General features: G+C 39.7%; 1 protein-coding gene and 1 pseudogene across 2 annotated transcripts in view; both read right to left on the reverse strand.

The window, feature by feature from the left end:
- LOC123327520 (zinc finger protein 665) overlaps positions 1–18,041 on the reverse strand; it is a 392,317-nt gene that overhangs the window by 79,423 nt on the left and 294,853 nt on the right. Inside the window, exons 1-5 of one of the 2 annotated variants that reach the window (XM_044931482.2) lie at positions 9,307–9,447; positions 9,131–9,224; positions 8,711–9,058; positions 8,489–8,633; positions 5,827–5,953 (exon numbers count right to left, since the gene is read on the reverse strand). The exons of the other annotated variant lie outside the window; for it this stretch is intronic. Of the exons in view, the coding sequence (XP_044787417.2) occupies positions 5,827–5,896 (70 nt within the window). The 5' untranslated portion in view covers positions 5,897–5,953; positions 8,489–8,633; positions 8,711–9,058; positions 9,131–9,224; positions 9,307–9,447. Of the gene's footprint in view, positions 1–5,826; positions 5,954–8,488; positions 8,634–8,710; positions 9,059–9,130; positions 9,225–9,306; positions 9,448–18,041 lie in introns of those variants that run through there. 2 annotated transcript variants of the gene reach the window in all.
- LOC123465118 lies at positions 238–3,354 on the reverse strand (annotated as a pseudogene).

An 18,041-nucleotide genomic window follows, 5' to 3' on the forward strand; every position in this document is an offset into this window, starting at 1 on the left:
TAACTAGAGAAAGCCCACGTGCAGAAAAAAAAAAGGGGGGGCTCAGCACAACCAAAAAAAAAAAAAAAAAAAAAAAGACATTGAGTCCTCTGGACTGACCAAAAGAAGCATTAAAATGCCAGTCTCCAACCATACCCCAGCCAAGTTTATGTGGAGAATTCACAGCCCAATTGCTGCAAAAAGAGAAAGAAGCCAGCACAACGAAGATTTATCATAGCCAAAAATACATTTTAAAGATTTTTAAAGACAGAAAAAAACTTTTAATGAGAAATGCATTCTTCTTTATAAAAGTTTTTGTTCCATGCTTATGATGACAAAGCTTCAAATACTTATATGAGAAAAACTTGTTTACATCGTAATATATAATACTTAAGCCAATACTTCAATGTAATATTCAAATAATATTTCTAAAAACAAAATATCTTGTCACATAGTAACATAGGTAATTGTGAGAGTCATGTACAGAGTAGAAAGCCATGTGCTACCAGGGAATATAGAGAAGTAAAGACACAGCCCAACCTTAAGGAGTCAACAAAAGAAGTAAATATCCAAGAAGAAATGGTGTAGGGGAGGTAAGACTACTTCTTGTTGGGTGGATCAGGAAAGACCTTAGAGGGCAGAGGCAGTGAGTTATACCTTAAAAAACAAGTATAACTTGAACTGAGAAATAGACACATGGAGAGAGTACTCTTCAGGATGGAAATAATAAGCAAAAGAAAAGAACAGGAAATTACAGAGCTTGAAAAGAACTTACCCCCAGAACTCTGGGGGTAAGTTACAGCTCCTACCCAGCTCTAAAAGGCTAGCAGCCAGGCTTACATTTATCAAAAAGGAAACTTGAGAAATTCAACCATATAAAACGATACCAACATTTATGTTCCCCCATTACCATTTCTGGAGAAGGCAATGGCAACTCACTACAGTACTCTTGCCTGGAAAATCCCATGGATGGAGGAGCCTGGTAGGCTGTAGTCCATGGGGTTGCTAAGAGTCAGACACAACTAAGCAACTTCACTTTCACTTCAATTTCAATGTAATGGAATGTCAAATTACTATATGATCACTTGACGGTAATTGGACAATTTACTTCTTGTTGAAAATTGTAATATATTTTCTCTCATTTCTTTGTTGTCTGTTTCTGAAAGATCTGTCAGTTGTGGACAACAAAGCACATTGTAAACTATGAAGTCTTAAGAAGACACTAGAATTTATTTTCACGAAAATTATCAACTTGGCACTATTTATAAATATTTCTATGTGTACTAATTGATTGAACTCAAGTCCTAAAGGAACTGTCTTTCTTTACATTTACAGAGCACCTACTATGTTCCCTGTCTACGTGAATTTTAATGTTACAAAAGTCTCAAAATAACCCACTGACTTAAGGCAGGAAAGAAATGTAAATTAAAACATTAAATCTGGGTCACAACATGTGGATAGAAAAAGTAACGCTAAGGAAAAACTATTGAAAAAAAGAAAAGAAATAGGATGGCAGGATTTAAAGAGATTATCACTGAAACATATATATTACCATATGTAAAAGAGCCAGTGGGAGTTTGATATAAGAGTGAGTGCTCTGGGACAATCTGGAGGGATACAGTGGTGAGAGAGGTGGGTTCAGGAGGGAGGGGACATATGTACACCTATGGCCTATTCATGTTGATGTACAGCAAAAACCATCACAATATTGAAAAAGAAAAAAACAAAAAATTAAGTGATGGCGTTAGGCCTTAAGACAGAATCAAAGCATTCCCACACCTAACACATTTGTGTAGTTTTTCTCCAGTTTGAATTTTCTGATGGTCAAAAAGTTGATATATTTTACTGTACTTATGTGTAAGTTTTCACTGCAGTATGGATTTTCAGATGATCTGCAACATCATTCCTTGTGACTGAAGGGTTTGCCACATAAATAACATTTATGTGGTTTCTCTGCTGTATGATCTACCTAATGGGCAGTTCATGCTGAACATGCACTAGAAACTCTGCCACATTCATTTCACTTGTATGTTTTTGATACAGTATGAATTCTCTGAATTATAAGGCCTGAACACTGACTAAAGGCTTTGTCACACTCACGTCATTTGCACTAAAATGTTTCTCAAAACTGTCACATCTCTAATGTTTCTCTCTAGTATGAATTCTCCAATGGTTTCTAAGTTCGTCATTTCAAGTAAAGCACCGGCCATATACATCATATTTATATGGTTTCTCTCCTGTCTAAACTGCCTGATGATGAGTTATGGATTACTGTACCTAAATGGTTTGTCACAAATTTTATATTTGTAAGGTTCTCTCCAGTATGAATTCTCTGAACTGCAAGGTTTGCATTCACAGTGAAAACCCTGCCACATATAACTCATTTATATGCTTTCTCTTCACTATGAACTCTCTGATGAACAGCAAGGTTTCCAATACAAACAAACACCTTGCCACATACAACACATTTATATGGTTTCTCTCGAGTATGAACTCTCTGATGAACAGCAAGGCTTGACCTTACACTGAAAGCCTTGCCACATATACCACAATTATATGGTTTCTCTCCAGTATGAACTCTCCGATGAACAGCAAGGTTTCCAGTATGACTAAACGCCTTGGCACACACATCACATTTACATGGTTTCTCTCCAGTATGAACTCTCTGATGAACAGCAAGTTGTCCAGTACGACTAAACGCCTTGCCACACACATCACATTTATATGGTTTCTCTCCAGTATGAACTCTGATGAAAAACAAGGTTTCCAATATGACTAAATGCCTTGCCACACACATCACATTTATATGGTTTCTTTCCAGTATGAAGTCTCTGATGAACTGCATGGCTTGCATTTTGACTAAAGGCCTTTCCAGAAACATCACATTTATATGGTTTCACTCCAGTATGACTTCTCTGATGATTTTCAAGGTGTGTACTTTGTTTAAAGCAGTGACCACACACATCACATTTATATGGTTTCTCTCCAGTATGAATATTCTGATGAACTGCAAGGTTTACAATTTGAATAAAAGCCTTGTCACATACATCATATTTATGTGGTTTCTCTCCAGTATGAATTCTCCAGTAAATGGCAAGTTTGGTAGTTTGATCAAAAGCCTTGCCACACACGTCACATTTATATGGATTTCCTCCTGTATGGATTCTTTGATGTCCAGTGAGTTCTGAGTCCTGAAGAAAGCTTATGTCACACTCATTACATTTGTAAGGTCTTTTCTTTTGTGTTTCATGGTCTTGTAACAGTTCTGAAGGATGCATAACAGCATTCTCATGTTTATAAGAAAAGCCTTTGCAGACATTACAGGTTCTCTGAGGTGGTAAACCTGAGGCGCTGATGTTTGTCACAACTTGACTACATTCAAAAATTATCCCTTCAGATTGTACCATCTGCAATTCATCCTGAAAGCTTGATCCATGCCTTTCAAAAGGTCCATTTCTTGCATCACTTCTACTATAATGATCTCTTCCATCAGTAAGATTTTTGTTATGGGATGTAGACATTCCCTTGTCATTTCTTTCATCATCTGTCCACAGACAATCAAAGTCATGTATATTTTCCTGAATCTTCCTGAGTCAAAAATCTTTATTTCAAGGCTTTCAGCTCTTCCAAACATCATTCTTTGAAAAATTTCCCCTTTACCACTGTTTGCTTTTGCCTGTAATTTCTTGATCATATGTATATGAGACATATCTACAAGACATAAAGAACCACAGGTATTCTCTTAGTTACAATTCAAAAACTAACTATTTCCTGTTGAATACATGATATTATACCAAAGTTCATATCCATCCTGAACAGAATTATGAATCTTCGCAATGATGATATTAAAACTATACAACACTAAAGGAATAGAACTCTTTAAAAAAGAGTGATCATAGGTAATTCAAATTAATTTTAGGGTAGTATAGTTTCAAACACATCAGAAAACATGTCAGTTCACAAAGAAAACGTATTTTCCCACCATGACCTCAAAGCTCATCCTACTTTGTACTAAACACACTGCTGTCTCATAATTGAGGAGAAACTAATGGTATATTGTACACACTTTATGCATACTTGTACATATTTAAATGGTAAAGAACATACAGGTCTAGAGAGGTGACTCAGTGGTAAAGAAACTGCCTGCCAATGGAGAAGACACGGCACAGGGGGATATAATCCCTGGATAGGAAAGATCCCCTGGAGCAGGAAATCAAAACCCAGTGCACTATTCTTGTCTGAAAAAAATTCCATTGACAGGAAAGCTTGGTGGGCTACAGTACATGAGATCACAAAGAGTCAGACAGGACTGAGCAACTGAGCAAACAAGCATCAAACAGGCAATTCATTGGAATGGTAAACAATGCAAAAGAAGCATTCTAATGAATAATGTAAAAAATAAATGGCAGTTAGTAACTGTTCAACAAATACTGCATTGAGAAAATAAAGAATTCCATAAAGTATATTTATAAATTGATGAGCCACAGATACTGAGCTTGCATGATAAAAATACTCAAGCCCGTGTGCCTAGAGCCTGTGCTTCACAACAAAAGAAGCCACCACAATGAGTAACCGTGCTTCACGCAACTATCGAGTAGCCCTCTGTTGTCTCAAATAGACAAAAGACCATACAGCAAAAAAGACCCAGTACAAGCCAAAAAAAAAAAAGACTTTGCCTTCATCTCTGTGGGTGCTACAGCACCAGTGGAGGGTGCTGTACATTTCACATGTCGAAGAACAGAGCTGTAAGTTAGGGAGAAGAAAAATCTCCTGTGAGAGTTCACAAACATTAAACATCTGTTTTCTCACAGAACTCTCCCACTTGGAGAGTTTCCCAAACACCATGAATGGTGTGGCTTCCTCTCTGTCCTTGTGACAGTTGACCTGTGAGCACACTGTGGATACTTTCCCACTCATCTGGATGTTTGCTATTAGCACTTCATTCTCCACAATCCAGGGGTCTTCTTCCTTCTGTCACAAGAATGGAGATAACGTTCAGAACAGAAACAGAAATTCCTACTCAGAAGTAATGCCATATACTGTGGCTTCTTCCAGAATCCAACCTCTCTCTTTTTTTTTTTAATAAATGTATCTGTTATTTTTAATACATTGGTGTATTCATTTCTTCTGGACCGGGTGAGTGTTCGTTGCTGCTTGGTCTTTTCCCCAGGTTCAGCAAGTAGGGGCTACACTCCAGTTGCAGTGCTCGTCCTCCTCACTTGCTGCGGCTTCTCCTGGGTGCATGGGCTTCAGTACTTGTCCCACGTGGCCCCATAGTTGTAGCTTCCAGGTTCTAGAGTGCTGGCTCGTAGTTGAGGCACAGAGGCGTAGCTGCTCTGTGACATGTGGGATCTTCCAAGACCAAGGATCGAACCCGTGTCTCCTGCATTGGCAGGTGTAGAATCCAGCTCTTTTGTCAGCCAAAGAGTAAGACATTACAAACAGACAGAAAAATACTTATCAAATGAATTTACTATCTGCCTCCTTCTGAATGAACAGGGAACAGTATAATATACAGTACAACATGCAGCAGGTATCTAGTTCCTATCTAAGAACTACTGAACCAAGAACACAGGGCTAGAAAACAGGCAACTGGATATTTCAAAGTTTGAAATCAGCTTTATAAACACTCGAGCTGTGGAGAAACTCCCTGTGTATCACACAGTGGGCAGGTCACCTGAAGGAAAGACAAGTTTAAACTCCTGATACCAATCATGAAGCTTTACATGTGTGAGTCAACAAGCTTTTGAGCTTAGTCAAGAAAAACAGGGGATCTCAAAAGGTACAGAGGGAACATGCAGAGGTACCCCAGGGCAGATCCCCACTTCAGGGGGAAGTGATCCTCACCCACAGACAGCAGGTTCCTGAGGGTCTCCACCATCACGTCCTGGTACATGGTCCTCTGGGCAGGGTCCATGCATTCCCACTCCTCAGGAGTGAAATCTAGGAACACATCCTTGAAGTTCAACTGTGCCTGAAATGAAAACACATTCCACCAACGGGCCCTGAGGAGGATTCTTAGTTTCACACAAAATGAGAAGAGGTGAGAGGGGTAAAGCTCAATTCAGTTGAAGTAATATTCTGATAAATCCTTAAAAGCTGCTTGAAGCAAGCTGTTGGTCTCTAATCTAATTTAAAATTTCCTCTTTTTTCCTAAGATTATGATATCCTGCAATCAACATGAATTTGTCATGTATGTGGAAAATACATGAAAAATACACAAATTAAAACCAGCACTGGGTTGTCTACGCAGAAGTGTTACATTCAACACAGTGAGTGACATTGTGTCACTATCTAGACGAGTTACAGCAAGACTGGTGTCTTCAGAGACGACAAAGTCCACAGTGACTTTAAAAGAACACACATTGTGATGGTGACGACATCATCACACTGATGACAGGTGTTTCAGCACGTCCTACACACTAAGCATTACTCTAAAGACTTCACACGGATGAACTTGTCATCCACATAACAGCACGTTAGAGAAAGATCTGTGTCCACCTTACTGGGGAGAAAACTCTGTCCCTCTAAGAAATCACTCAAACAGTTAAGAAATGAGGCTACAGCACCTGAGCTCAGGTGGTTGGGAGAGACAACTGAACCTAAAGAATCAACCAGTTAACTACCTGAGAAGGAAACTGCATCCACAGAGAGTTCCCTGAGAATACCTGAAACAAGTTCAAGGAAGCTGAAATACAATAGAACAGCATAAATGGTCACAATAGAGGGTCACACCCTCTCCATGGCAACCCACACAATGTCAATAATCTTACTACAATTTACATCATTCGTGTGATAATGTAGAAAAAACTTAACGCCATGAAATACACTTAAGATACAACTGAAACTGCTACAAAGCATACACCATTATTTATAAGATGATGTTTTTGTAATTAAAAAATGGAGTTACATATCCATGGATTCATGCATGCATGTATAAACACACAATTGATAGAAAGAAGAGTTGTCTTTATTTTTTTTTCTTTCATTCTTTCAAAATTCATTCAGCATCAGGTTTGTGCCTCAAACTTGAAATACAACAGTGAACATGATGGAGCTTACAGTCTAGCAGCCAGACAGCCAATTTCATCCACAATTTTAATGTTACTATTGAAATAAGTGCTCTGACAGGCCCGGTGCAAAGACAAGATTAAACAGAAAGTCTTAACCTACACTGAGAAATCAGACAAGGACTCTGTGAGGAAGAAACACTTAGTATTGGCAAGGTGGGAAACTGAAGAGTGTTGCAAGCAGAGAGAACAGCCTGAGTGCCGGCTCTGAGGCAGGAAGATATTTACTGAACAGAAAGTCAGCCAGTGTGACTGGGACACAGGAAATGTAAAAGTGGTGATGTCAGATAGAGGCTCATTTATGCAAGATCTATGGATTTAGGACTTTATTTCAAAAGCTACTGGAAGTCACTGAAGATCTGCAGGAGGAAAGTTAGACACTTAGATTTGGTTTTCAGAGCTCAATCTACTGTGTGTGGAAGTTGTTCTTTACCTGCTTACTCATGCCAGACTCTTTGCAACACTGCTGAGGGCAGCCTGCCAGCTCCTCTATCCATGGAATTTTCCAGGCAAGAATACTGGAGTGGGTTCCCATTCTCTTCTTTCATTTTACTTCTTCATTCACTAACTTTGTCAACATTCTATTTCTTTTTCAAAGCTTATTTCTTTTGCTTATGTTGGGTCTTTGCTGTGAGTGGGCTTTCTCTAGTTGCAGCTGCAGTGCCCGGGCTTCTCCTTGCAGTGGCTTCTCTTGTTTTGGAGCACAGGCTGTAGAGAGTGCGGGCTTCCATAGTAATGGCTCCTGGGCTCTAGGGCACAGGCTCAGTCGTTGTGGCCCATGGGCTTAGTTGCTCTGAGGCATCTCCCTGGACCTGGGATGGAACCTGTGACCCTATATTGGCAGGCACATTCTTAGCCACTGTACTACCAGGGAAGTCCTCAACATTATCTTATTCTAGTTCAAAAAAAATAAAAAGTAATACAAGCAGTAAATAACATACAGAAGATTTCTTCCAATCTTTATAAAATACCTGTATTTAAAAATATGTTGGCCTTCCTATGGGGAAGTGGTTCAGAATCCACTGGGCAATGTAAGAGATGTGCGTTGTTGCCTGGTCTGAGATCCCACTTGCTGAGGGGCAACTAAGCCCATGAGTCTCAATTCCTGAGCCAGAGCTGTAGAGTCCAAGAGGTGAAACTACTGAAGCCAGCATGCTCTAGAGCCTGGGCTGCAAGACAAGAGAAGCCACCACAATGAGAAGCATGCGCACCGGAACCAGAGAGTGGCCACCACTCGCCAGAACTAGGGAAAAGACACTGAAGCAATGAAGTCAGAGTACAGGAAAGAAATATATTTTAGAAATAAAAATGTGATTTTTATCATTAATTTTAGATATGTACTTATTAACAAAGTCCAAAATTTATTATTTTATTCCATTAAGAAAATACTGAGTGGAGTGTGTCATTTGCCAACAATATAATTTGTACTGGTGACTTACTTTGATAGTACTCGTAATGGAATAACCTCTTCTCCCATTTTATGCCTCTCTTTATGTTTTTTCTTATGCTTTCTTTTTGCTTTCAGTAGGGATCCGTCTTTTATATCTCCAGTATCCTTTTCCTCTTCCATAGAGACTTCTAATTCTAAATTAACAGAAATAAAGACATGAGTTAAGAAGAAACCCCTCCTTATCTAATCCTAAACATAAAGTCAGAAATACCTTTGTTTTCTTTACAAACTTCTGGAGCTTCTTTTTTAACGTCTTTCTGTGACACTTTCTTAACTTTCACTTTGGGAGTGAGGCAGTCTGCATCTTCAGAGCCGCTTCTTTTCCTCTTCCCTGCTTTGACTAAAGGTAAGCTGGATACTTCAGTTTTTTCTTGTTTTTTCTTTTTCTTTGTGGGTTGCTTCTGGGGTTCGGTAACCTCTACTTCAGAGCTCTCAGATGTGGTCTTTGATCTTTTCTTACAGACACTTTCCTTGCTCGCGTCCATATTTGACTCCTTGGTCTGGATATTGTCGTCTTTCTTTGTTCGGCCTTTCTTCTTTTTTTTCTTTTTCTTTTCTTCTGTAACAATGTTATTTTATTTACTTATTTTACTTCATCTACGTGTAAATAAAGTATTTAATAATAACTCACCAGTTACACTGAGAGCAGGAATGGGCTTGTTTTTCACCGTCTTGGGAAATACACCAGGTTTTCTTGGTGCTTCCTCTGGTGGGTTATTAAGAAACTGAAATGAAAAAAGCAAAATTTTGTTACTGTTTAAAACACTTAGTAATTTTCTTTCTCTTTCTTTTAGGTTGTGGACCTACCTCAATAGCTTTTGCAGCTTGTTCTTTTGTTTCAAATTCCACTAATGCAAATCCCTTTGGGTCCCCAGTAGATTTATAATGGGGTATACTTATATAAACAACATTGCCACATTTCCTGAATACTCTCTCAATCCAGCTGTGGTTAACATTTTTGGGAAGTAATTCCTATGATAAAATAGTAATAATAAATTGTTAAAAAAACCTTAACTGAAAATAAAGCTTTACTTAAATTGAAAAAAAAAAAAAAAGAAAATACTGAGACAGTGAGAGGGTAACAGGCAGGAAGGCCAGGGGTCTCCAAATGGAGGAAATAGGCTGCAAGTGTCAGACATTTTTATCTCTCTTAAGTGGCAGGAGGAATCTCTGGTTCCTCTGCCCTTTCTAAATCCAGCTTGAATGTCTGGAAGTTCTTGGTTCATGTACTGTTGAAGCCTAGCTTGGAGAATTTTGAGCATTACTTTGCTAGCATCAACACTATGAAAAGGCAAAAAGATATGACACTGAAAGACGAACTCCCCAGGTTGGTAGATGCCCAGTGTGCTACTGGAGGAAAGCAAAGAAATAGCTCCAAAAGGTGTGAAGAAGCTGAGCCAAAGAAAAATCAACGTGCAGTTATGGATGTCTCTGGTGGTGGAAGTAAAGTCCGAAGCTGTAAGTAACAGTATTGTGTGGGAACCTGGAATGTTAGGTCCATGAATCAAGGTAAATTGGAAGTGGTCAAACAGGAGATGGCAAAGAGTGAACATCAACTTTCTAGGAATCAGTGACCTAAAATGGACCAGAATGGTTGAATTTAATTCAGATGACCATTATATTTACTACTGTGGGCAAGAATCCCTTTAAAGAAATGGAGTAGCTATCATAGTCAACAAAAGAGTCCAAAATGCAGTGGTGCTGCTGCTGCTAAGTCACTTCAGTCGTGTCCGACTCTGTGAGACCCCACAGATGGCAGCCCACCAGGCTCCCCTGTCCCTGGGATTCTACAGGCAGGAACACTGGAGTGGGTTGCCATTTCCTTCTCCAATGCATGAAAGTGAAAATTGAAAAGGAAGTTGCTCAGTGATGTCTGACTCTTTGCGACCCCATGGATTGCAGCCCACCAGGATCCTCCATCCATGGGATTCTCCAGGCAAGAGTACTGGAGTGGGATGCCATCGCCTTCTTCGCCAAAATGCAGTACTTGGATGCAATCTCAAAAACGACAGAATGATCTCTGTTCATTTCCAAGGCAAACCATTCAATATCACAGTAATCCAAGTCTATGCCCCAACCACTAATGCCAAAGAAGCTGAAGTTGAACAGTTCTATGAAGACCTACAGATTTCATAGAACTAACACCAAAAAAAAAAAAAAAAAAAATGTCCTTTTCATCATAGGGAACTGGAATGCAAAAGTAGGAAGTCAAGAGATACCTGGAGTAACAGGCAAGTTTAGCCTTGGAGTACAGAATGAAGCAGGGCAAAGCTAACAATTTTGTTAAGAGAACACACTGGTCATAGCAAACACCTGTCAACTACAAAGTGTCATTTACCAAGAGTATTGCCAGTGACTGAACAACAAAGGCTTTTTCCATCTGCCTCTACAGAGATTGAACCCCATGCTGCTATAGCTGTTGACCTTCAACAACTGTGGAGTGAGGCACTCCATGTTCCAGGGAATCCGGTGAGACAGGTCTTTAGATAGTTGGATTTTTTTTTTTTTTTAATGTTTTCAGGAACAGATTTTATGGTCTCAATCACTGCACCTCCTCCTATCTAGAGAAGCACTAAATCCCTTTATGGTGACATCATATCCTCATGACCAACAAAAAACCTTTTGTAAAATAAGTGCTTCATGGCATTGAACTTCCCATTCACCAAAACCTTATATATTGACCTTCCCCACTACCGCTTTGAAGCAGTCTCTCAGAGCTATCTGAGAGGCTGCCTCCCGGGCTACAGTCCTCATTTTGCCCTCATTTTGTTTGGTGTCATCCTAAAATGTTCTAAGAAAGCAAAGGTTTTTAGAAATTATCACTGGTATTTATGCTCACCAATCTATAAAATGCTAATATAAAAGTCAGTTCTTGGCAGTTAAGGTGTTCTCCAGGTGGAGGCAGCATGGCTCAGGCATTCATGAGCAGCAAGATCGTCTGGAAAGTTGGTCATGTTCATCAAGCCAACCTGCCCCTACTGCAGAAGGACTCGGGAGTTCCTCAGTCAACTGCCCTTCAAACAAGGGCTTTAGGAATTTGTCAATATCACAGCCAAGAGTGGCATCAATGAGATTCAAGATTACTTGCAACAGCTCACAGGAGCCAGAATGGTACCTCGGGTCTTCATCGGTAAAGAGTGCATAGGTGGATGTATGGAAGCAACCTAGATGTCCATCAGCAGATGAATGGATAAGAAAGCTGTGGTACATATACACAATGGAGTATTACTCAGCCATTAAAAAGAATACATTTGAATCAGTTCTAATGAGGTGGATGAAACTGCAGCCGATTATACAGAGTGAAGTAAGCCAGAAAGAAAAACGCCAATACAGTATACTACACATACATATGGCATTTAGAAAGATGGTAACGATAACCCTGTATACAAGACAGCAAAAGAGTCACAGATGTATAGAACAGTCTTTTGGACTCTGTGGGAGAGGGAGAGGGTGGGATGATTTGGGAGAATGGCATTGAAACATGTATAATATCATATAAGAAATGAATCGCCAGTCCAGGTTCGATGCAGGATACAGGATGCTTGGGGCTGGTGCACTGGGATGACCCAAAGGGATGGTATGGGGAGGGAAGTGGGAGGGGGGTTCAGGATTGGGAACACGTGTACACCCGTGGCGGATTCATGTTGATATACGGCAAAACCAATACAATCAGTTCAGTTCAGTTCAGCCGTGTCTGACTCTTTGCGACCCCATGAATCACAGCAAGCCAGGCCTCTCTGTCCATCACCAACTCCCGGAGTTCACTCAGACTCACGTCCATCGAGTCAGTGATGCCATCCAGCCATCTCATCCTCTGGCGTCCTCTTCTCCTCCTGCCCCCAATCCCTCCCAGCATCAGAGTCTTTTCCAATGAGTCAACCCTTCGCATGAGGTGGCCAAAGTACTGGAGTTTCAGCTTCAGCATCATTCCTTCCAAAGAAATCCCAGGGCTGATCTCATTCAGAATGGACTGGTTGGATCTCCTTGCAGTCCAAGGGACTCTCAAGAGTCTTCTCCAACACCACAGTTCAAAAGCATCAATTCTTCGGTGCTCAGCTTTCTTCACAGTCCAACTCTCACATCCATATATGAATTAGCCTCCAATTAAAATAAATAAATTTAAATTAAAAAAAAAGTGCATAGGTGGATGCACTGATCTAGTAAATATGCATGAGAAAGTGGAACCGTGGACACGGCTAAAGCGAATTGGAGCTCTGCTATAATTACAGAGCAGATCCAGGCTGATATCCCCCCTTCAAGACTGGATGGCATTGCCGATAATGACAGCAGTTCCTGGAGGGTGGACCTGGGGCAACTTTACCCAGTCACAACAACTGCTTACTTAAAATTCTGAAATATGTTAACCTCAATAACAAGGGACGGGCATTTTGGGAGGTGAAAAACAGCTTGTTTTGACTCATTATTAAAAATGGACCAACTTGCAAAAAAAAAAAAAGTCAATTCATGGTTGCTCAAGGAAAGTAGGAAGTGTGTTTTCAGTAAAGAAGGTATGAGGACTGGAATTGCATTTTGTGAAGGGAAAGGAAGTAAGCCTGACTTACAGGTGGCTTTTTAGGATGGAAGAACAAAGTAATGGGTACAGAAAGTGATAAGGTTTGTGAAAAGTGAACCATGAGAAGTGAGTTTTGTACATGGTTTAAAATAAGTGTAAAATAAATTTCATTGTTTGCCTTTTAAATAAAGTAAAACTTATTTAGCTTTGAATTTCACTTTACTGTCTGTTGCAAAATTTGAATTTAGCTTTTCTGCCTGTTAAGATGACACCTTTTCTTCAGATGGTGAACTGCCTTTGATAACAGATTAAAGTTTCTTTATCTCTTAAATAATCTGTTCTGAAATCTTTCATTGTTACTTTGGCTATATGAATAGCTATTGTTTCACAATGACCTATAATCCTATCTGACTGAGTGTTCTAAACCTATTTGATTTTTGTTGGCAAAACTTCCTAAGTCATTGTAATGAAGAACTTGATGTCTAGCTAACTTTGGGATGCTTCAGAAGGCCCCTGAAACACCCCAAAGAGAGATATTACACTAATTAGGCTTATTTTCTATACAGAATGACATGGGAAGTATTGTCAAGTGAGTAATAAGTCTCGGGTTATATTGTATGGTAAATGTTAATATAGATATTGGAGAAACCATATGGTGCTGCTAAAATTCTGATATGTTTGCATAAAATGTTATCAGGCTTAACTCTAATTACTATTTCAAAATATTGTCATAGCACTAGTCACATTTTGCAAGAATACTTGCTCTTCAAGAAGACTTATAGAAAGGACTTTTGGATAAATACCAGTTTCTGAACTGGGTAAGGATTCTAATGGAAAACCTGATGACTTCACAAAGCTTAACAGAAGGACTGATGAGTATGCTTATAACTTTTATGGTTTGTATCTGAAAATTTACTGGTTTGAATATGTGCTATCCAGGTGTGGAGAAGGCAATGACACCCCACTCCAGTACTCTTGCTTGGAAAATTCCATGGACGGAGGAGCCTGTTAGGCTGCAATCCATGGGGTCGCTAAGAGTCAGACATGACTGAGAGACTTCACTTTCCCTTTTCACTTTCATGCATTGGAGAAGGAAATGGCAACCCACTCCAGTGTTCTTGCCTGGAGAATCCCAGGGACGGGGAAGCCTGGTGGGCTGCCGTCTATGGGGTCACACAGAGTTGGACACGACTGAAGTGACTTAGTATAGCATAGCATAGCATATCCAGGTGTAAGGAAAAAAACCTTCCTCTGAAACTAATTATGAGAGCAATTTGGTAAAATTATATTTTATACACAAATTGAAACATTTCTCTTTTCTATAAAGTAGGAAGTCAAGAAACACCTGGAGTAACAGGCAAATTTGGCCTTGGAGTACAGAATGAAGCAGGGCAAAGGCTAACAGAGTTCTGCCAAGAGAACGCACTGGTCATAGCAAACACCCTATTCCAACAACACAAGAGAAGACTCTACACATGGACATCAACAGATGGTCAACACTGAAATCAGATTGATTATATCCTTTGCAGCCAAAGATGGAGAAGCTCTATACAGTCAGCAAAGCAAGACCAGGAGCGGACTGTGGATCAGATCACGAACTCCTTATTGCCAAATTCAGACTGAAATTGAAGAAAGTAGGGAAAACCACTAGACCATTCAGGTATGACCTAAATCAAATACCTTATGACTATACAGTGAAAGTGAGAAATAGATTTAAGGGACTAGATCTGATTGACAGAGTGCCTGATGAACTATGGATGGGGGTTCGTGACATTGTACAGGAGACAGGAATCAAGACCATCCCCAAGAAAAAAAAATGCAAAAAAGCAAAATGGCTGTCTGAGGAGGCCTTACAAATAGCTGTGAAAAGAAGAGAAGTGAAAAGCAAAGGAGAAAAGGAAAGATATACCCACTTGAATGCAGAGTTCCAGGGAATAGCAAGGAGACATAAGAAAGCCTTTCTCAGTGATCAATGCAAACAAATAGAAGAAAACAATAGAATAGGAAAGACTAGAGCTCTCTTCAAGAAAATTAGAGATAGCAAGGGAACATTTCATGCAAAGATGGGCTCAATAACAGACAGAAATGGTATGGACCTAACAGAAGGAGAAGATATTAAGAAGAGGTGGCAAGAATACACAGAAGAACTGTACAAAAAAAAAGATCTTCAAGACACAGATAATCACGAACGTGTGATCATTCACACTCACCTAGAGCCAGACATCCTGGAATGTGAAGTCAGGTGGGCCTTAGGAAGAATTACTTTGAACAAACCTAGTGGAGGTGATGGAATTCCAGTTGAGCTATTTCAAATCCTAAAAGATGAGGCTGTGAAAGTGCTGCACTCAATATGTCAGCAAATTTGGAAAACTCAGCAGTGGCCACAGGACTGGAAAAGGTGAGTTTTCATTCCAATCCCAAAGAAAGGCAATGCCAAAGAATGCTCAAACTATGGCACAACTGTATTCATCTCACATGCTAGTAAAGTAATGCTCAAAATTCTCCAAGCCAGCCTTCAGCAATATGTGAACCATGAACTTCCAGATGTTCAAGCTGGTTTTAGAAAAGGCAGAGGAACCAGAAACCAAATTGCCAACATCCGCTGGATCATCAAAAAAGCAAGAGAGTTTCAGAAAAACATCTATTTCTGCTTTATTGACTATGCCAAAGCCTTTGACTGTGTGGATCACAAGAAACTGTGGAAAATTCTGAAAGAGATGGGAATACCAGACTACCTGACCTGCCTCTTGGGAAACCTGTATGCAGGTCAGGAAGCAACAGTTAGAACTGGACATGGAACAACAGACTGGTTCCAAATAGGAAAAGGAGTACGTCAAGACTGTGTATTGTCACCCTGCTTATTTAACTTATATACAGAACATCATGAGAAACGCTGGACTGGAAGAAGCACAAGCTGGAATCAAGATTGCTTGGAGAAATATCAATAACCTCAGATATGCAGATGACACTACCCTTATGGCAGAAAGTGAAGAAGAACTAAAGAGCCTCTTTAAGTGAAAGACGAGAGCGAGAAAGTTGGCTTAAAGCTGAACATTCAGAAAACTAAGATCATGGCATCCAGTCCCATCACTTCATGGGTAAACAGTATAAACTGGAAACAGTGGCTGCCTTTGTTTTTCTGGGCTCCAAAATCACTGCAGATGGTGACTGCAGCCAAGAAATTAAAAGATGCTTGCTCCTTGGAAGGAAAGTTATGACCAACCAAGACAGAATATTAAGAAGCAGAGACATTACTTTGCCAACAAAGGTCTGTCTAGTCAAGGCTATGGGTTTTCCAGTAGTCGTGTATGGATATGAGAGTTGGACTATTAAGAAAGCTGAGCGCCAAAGAATTGATGCTTTGAACTGTGGTGTTGGAGAAGACTCTTGAGAGTCCCTTGGACTGCAAGGAGATCCAACCAGTCCATTCTAAAGGAGATCAGTCCTGGGTGTTCTTTGGAAGGACTGATGCTAAAGCTGAAACTCCAATACTTTGGGAGAAGAATGCACGATCTGAGAGATGAGAAGTCTATAATGAAGACTTAGAAAATAGAACAATCAACCAAACAGAACTGAAGAATATAGTAAATGAAATGAAAAAAAAAAAAAAAAGCAGAAACTAAAATGAATCAGAACAGGCTAAATGAGGCAGAAAACACATCAGTGAGCTAGAAGAAAGAGTACTGAAAATCACCACTACTGAACAGAATAAAAAAGAATAAAAGGAGGACATTTTAAGAGACTTCAGGGACAACAAGCCATTAATATTTGCCCTGTACGGTCCCAGAAGAAGGAAAGATGTTAGGAGGAGAAAACAGCTGAAACCACTCTAATCTTGGAAACGAAACAGTCACCCAAGTCTAAGAAACACCAAGAGCCCATATCTAAATAAAAACTTCATAGTAAGGATAAGCCAAAAATATGTAATAGATACACAATCAAAATGCACATGAAAATACCCTCAACATCTTGAGACTGTCCACTGTGTCAGGCTCCTTGGAGCAGCCACTTACCAGGTTGAATTCTGCCCAATGCATCAATCATTCAATAAAGCTAATTAGGGACTTCTCCAATGGTTCAGTGGTTAAGAAACCGCCTGTCAATGCACAGGATACCGGTTCCATCCTTGGTCTGAGAATATCCCACATGCCACAGGGCAATTAACAGCATGTGCTGCAGCTACTGAGTCCATGCTTTAGATCCTGTGAGCTGCAACTATTGAGCCCTCGGATCTAGAGGTTGTGCTCCCCAACAAGAAAAGCCAACACACACAGCAACTAGAGAACCTTTGCATGCAGCAACAAAGACCCAGCACAGCCAAAATAAAAAATAAAAAAATGAAGCAAATTAGACCTTCAAGTTTATTTGACGCAATTTTTGCACATTAATAGAAGTCAGTATAAAAAGCATTGCTGTGCTATTTGGATTACAGTCATATGAATGTTCTGGTATAGAGTGTAGAGAGAGTAACTTTAGTTACAAATTATGACTACGTAATCCCCAAACTTTACGTTGTTTGATTCCATGGTGACCAGAAATTGTTCTAGATTTGTTTAAACCTGAGAGCCTAATGCTGCCTTCTTAGCTGCTAAGTACTGAAGTGAGAGAAAACTGTGTTGATGGAATAACACAATTCATTCAGGGTTATGACACAAGTGTTTCTATTTTATTCATGGAAACAGGAAACCTTGATATATTCAGAATGTAGTTCTCTGAATACAACAGTAGCAAATGGTAATGACAGCTGTTAAATGTGATTCATACACATCAGATATTATCCTGGTTCCAATCAAATTTGATGCTCAAAATAATTGCTCTGTGTCAGGGGACGTTCAACTTTAAGGGATTCAATATATTACTTTCTTCTTTTGTGTGCTGTTTCTCAAGGACTCTCTATTCCTTATCAGTTCCTGGAAAACACTAATGAGCAGAGCTGCACGCAGTTCTCAGGACTGAGATTATGAGAAAGGGCACCTGCTTGGATTCCTTTCAGTGACTCCCTTCAGTGACCTTTTACTTAAAGGTAATC

Source organism: Bubalus bubalis, chromosome 18, assembly GCF_019923935.1.
Source record: "Bubalus bubalis isolate 160015118507 breed Murrah chromosome 18, NDDB_SH_1, whole genome shotgun sequence".
NCBI lineage: Eukaryota > Metazoa > Chordata > Mammalia > Artiodactyla > Bovidae > Bubalus > Bubalus bubalis.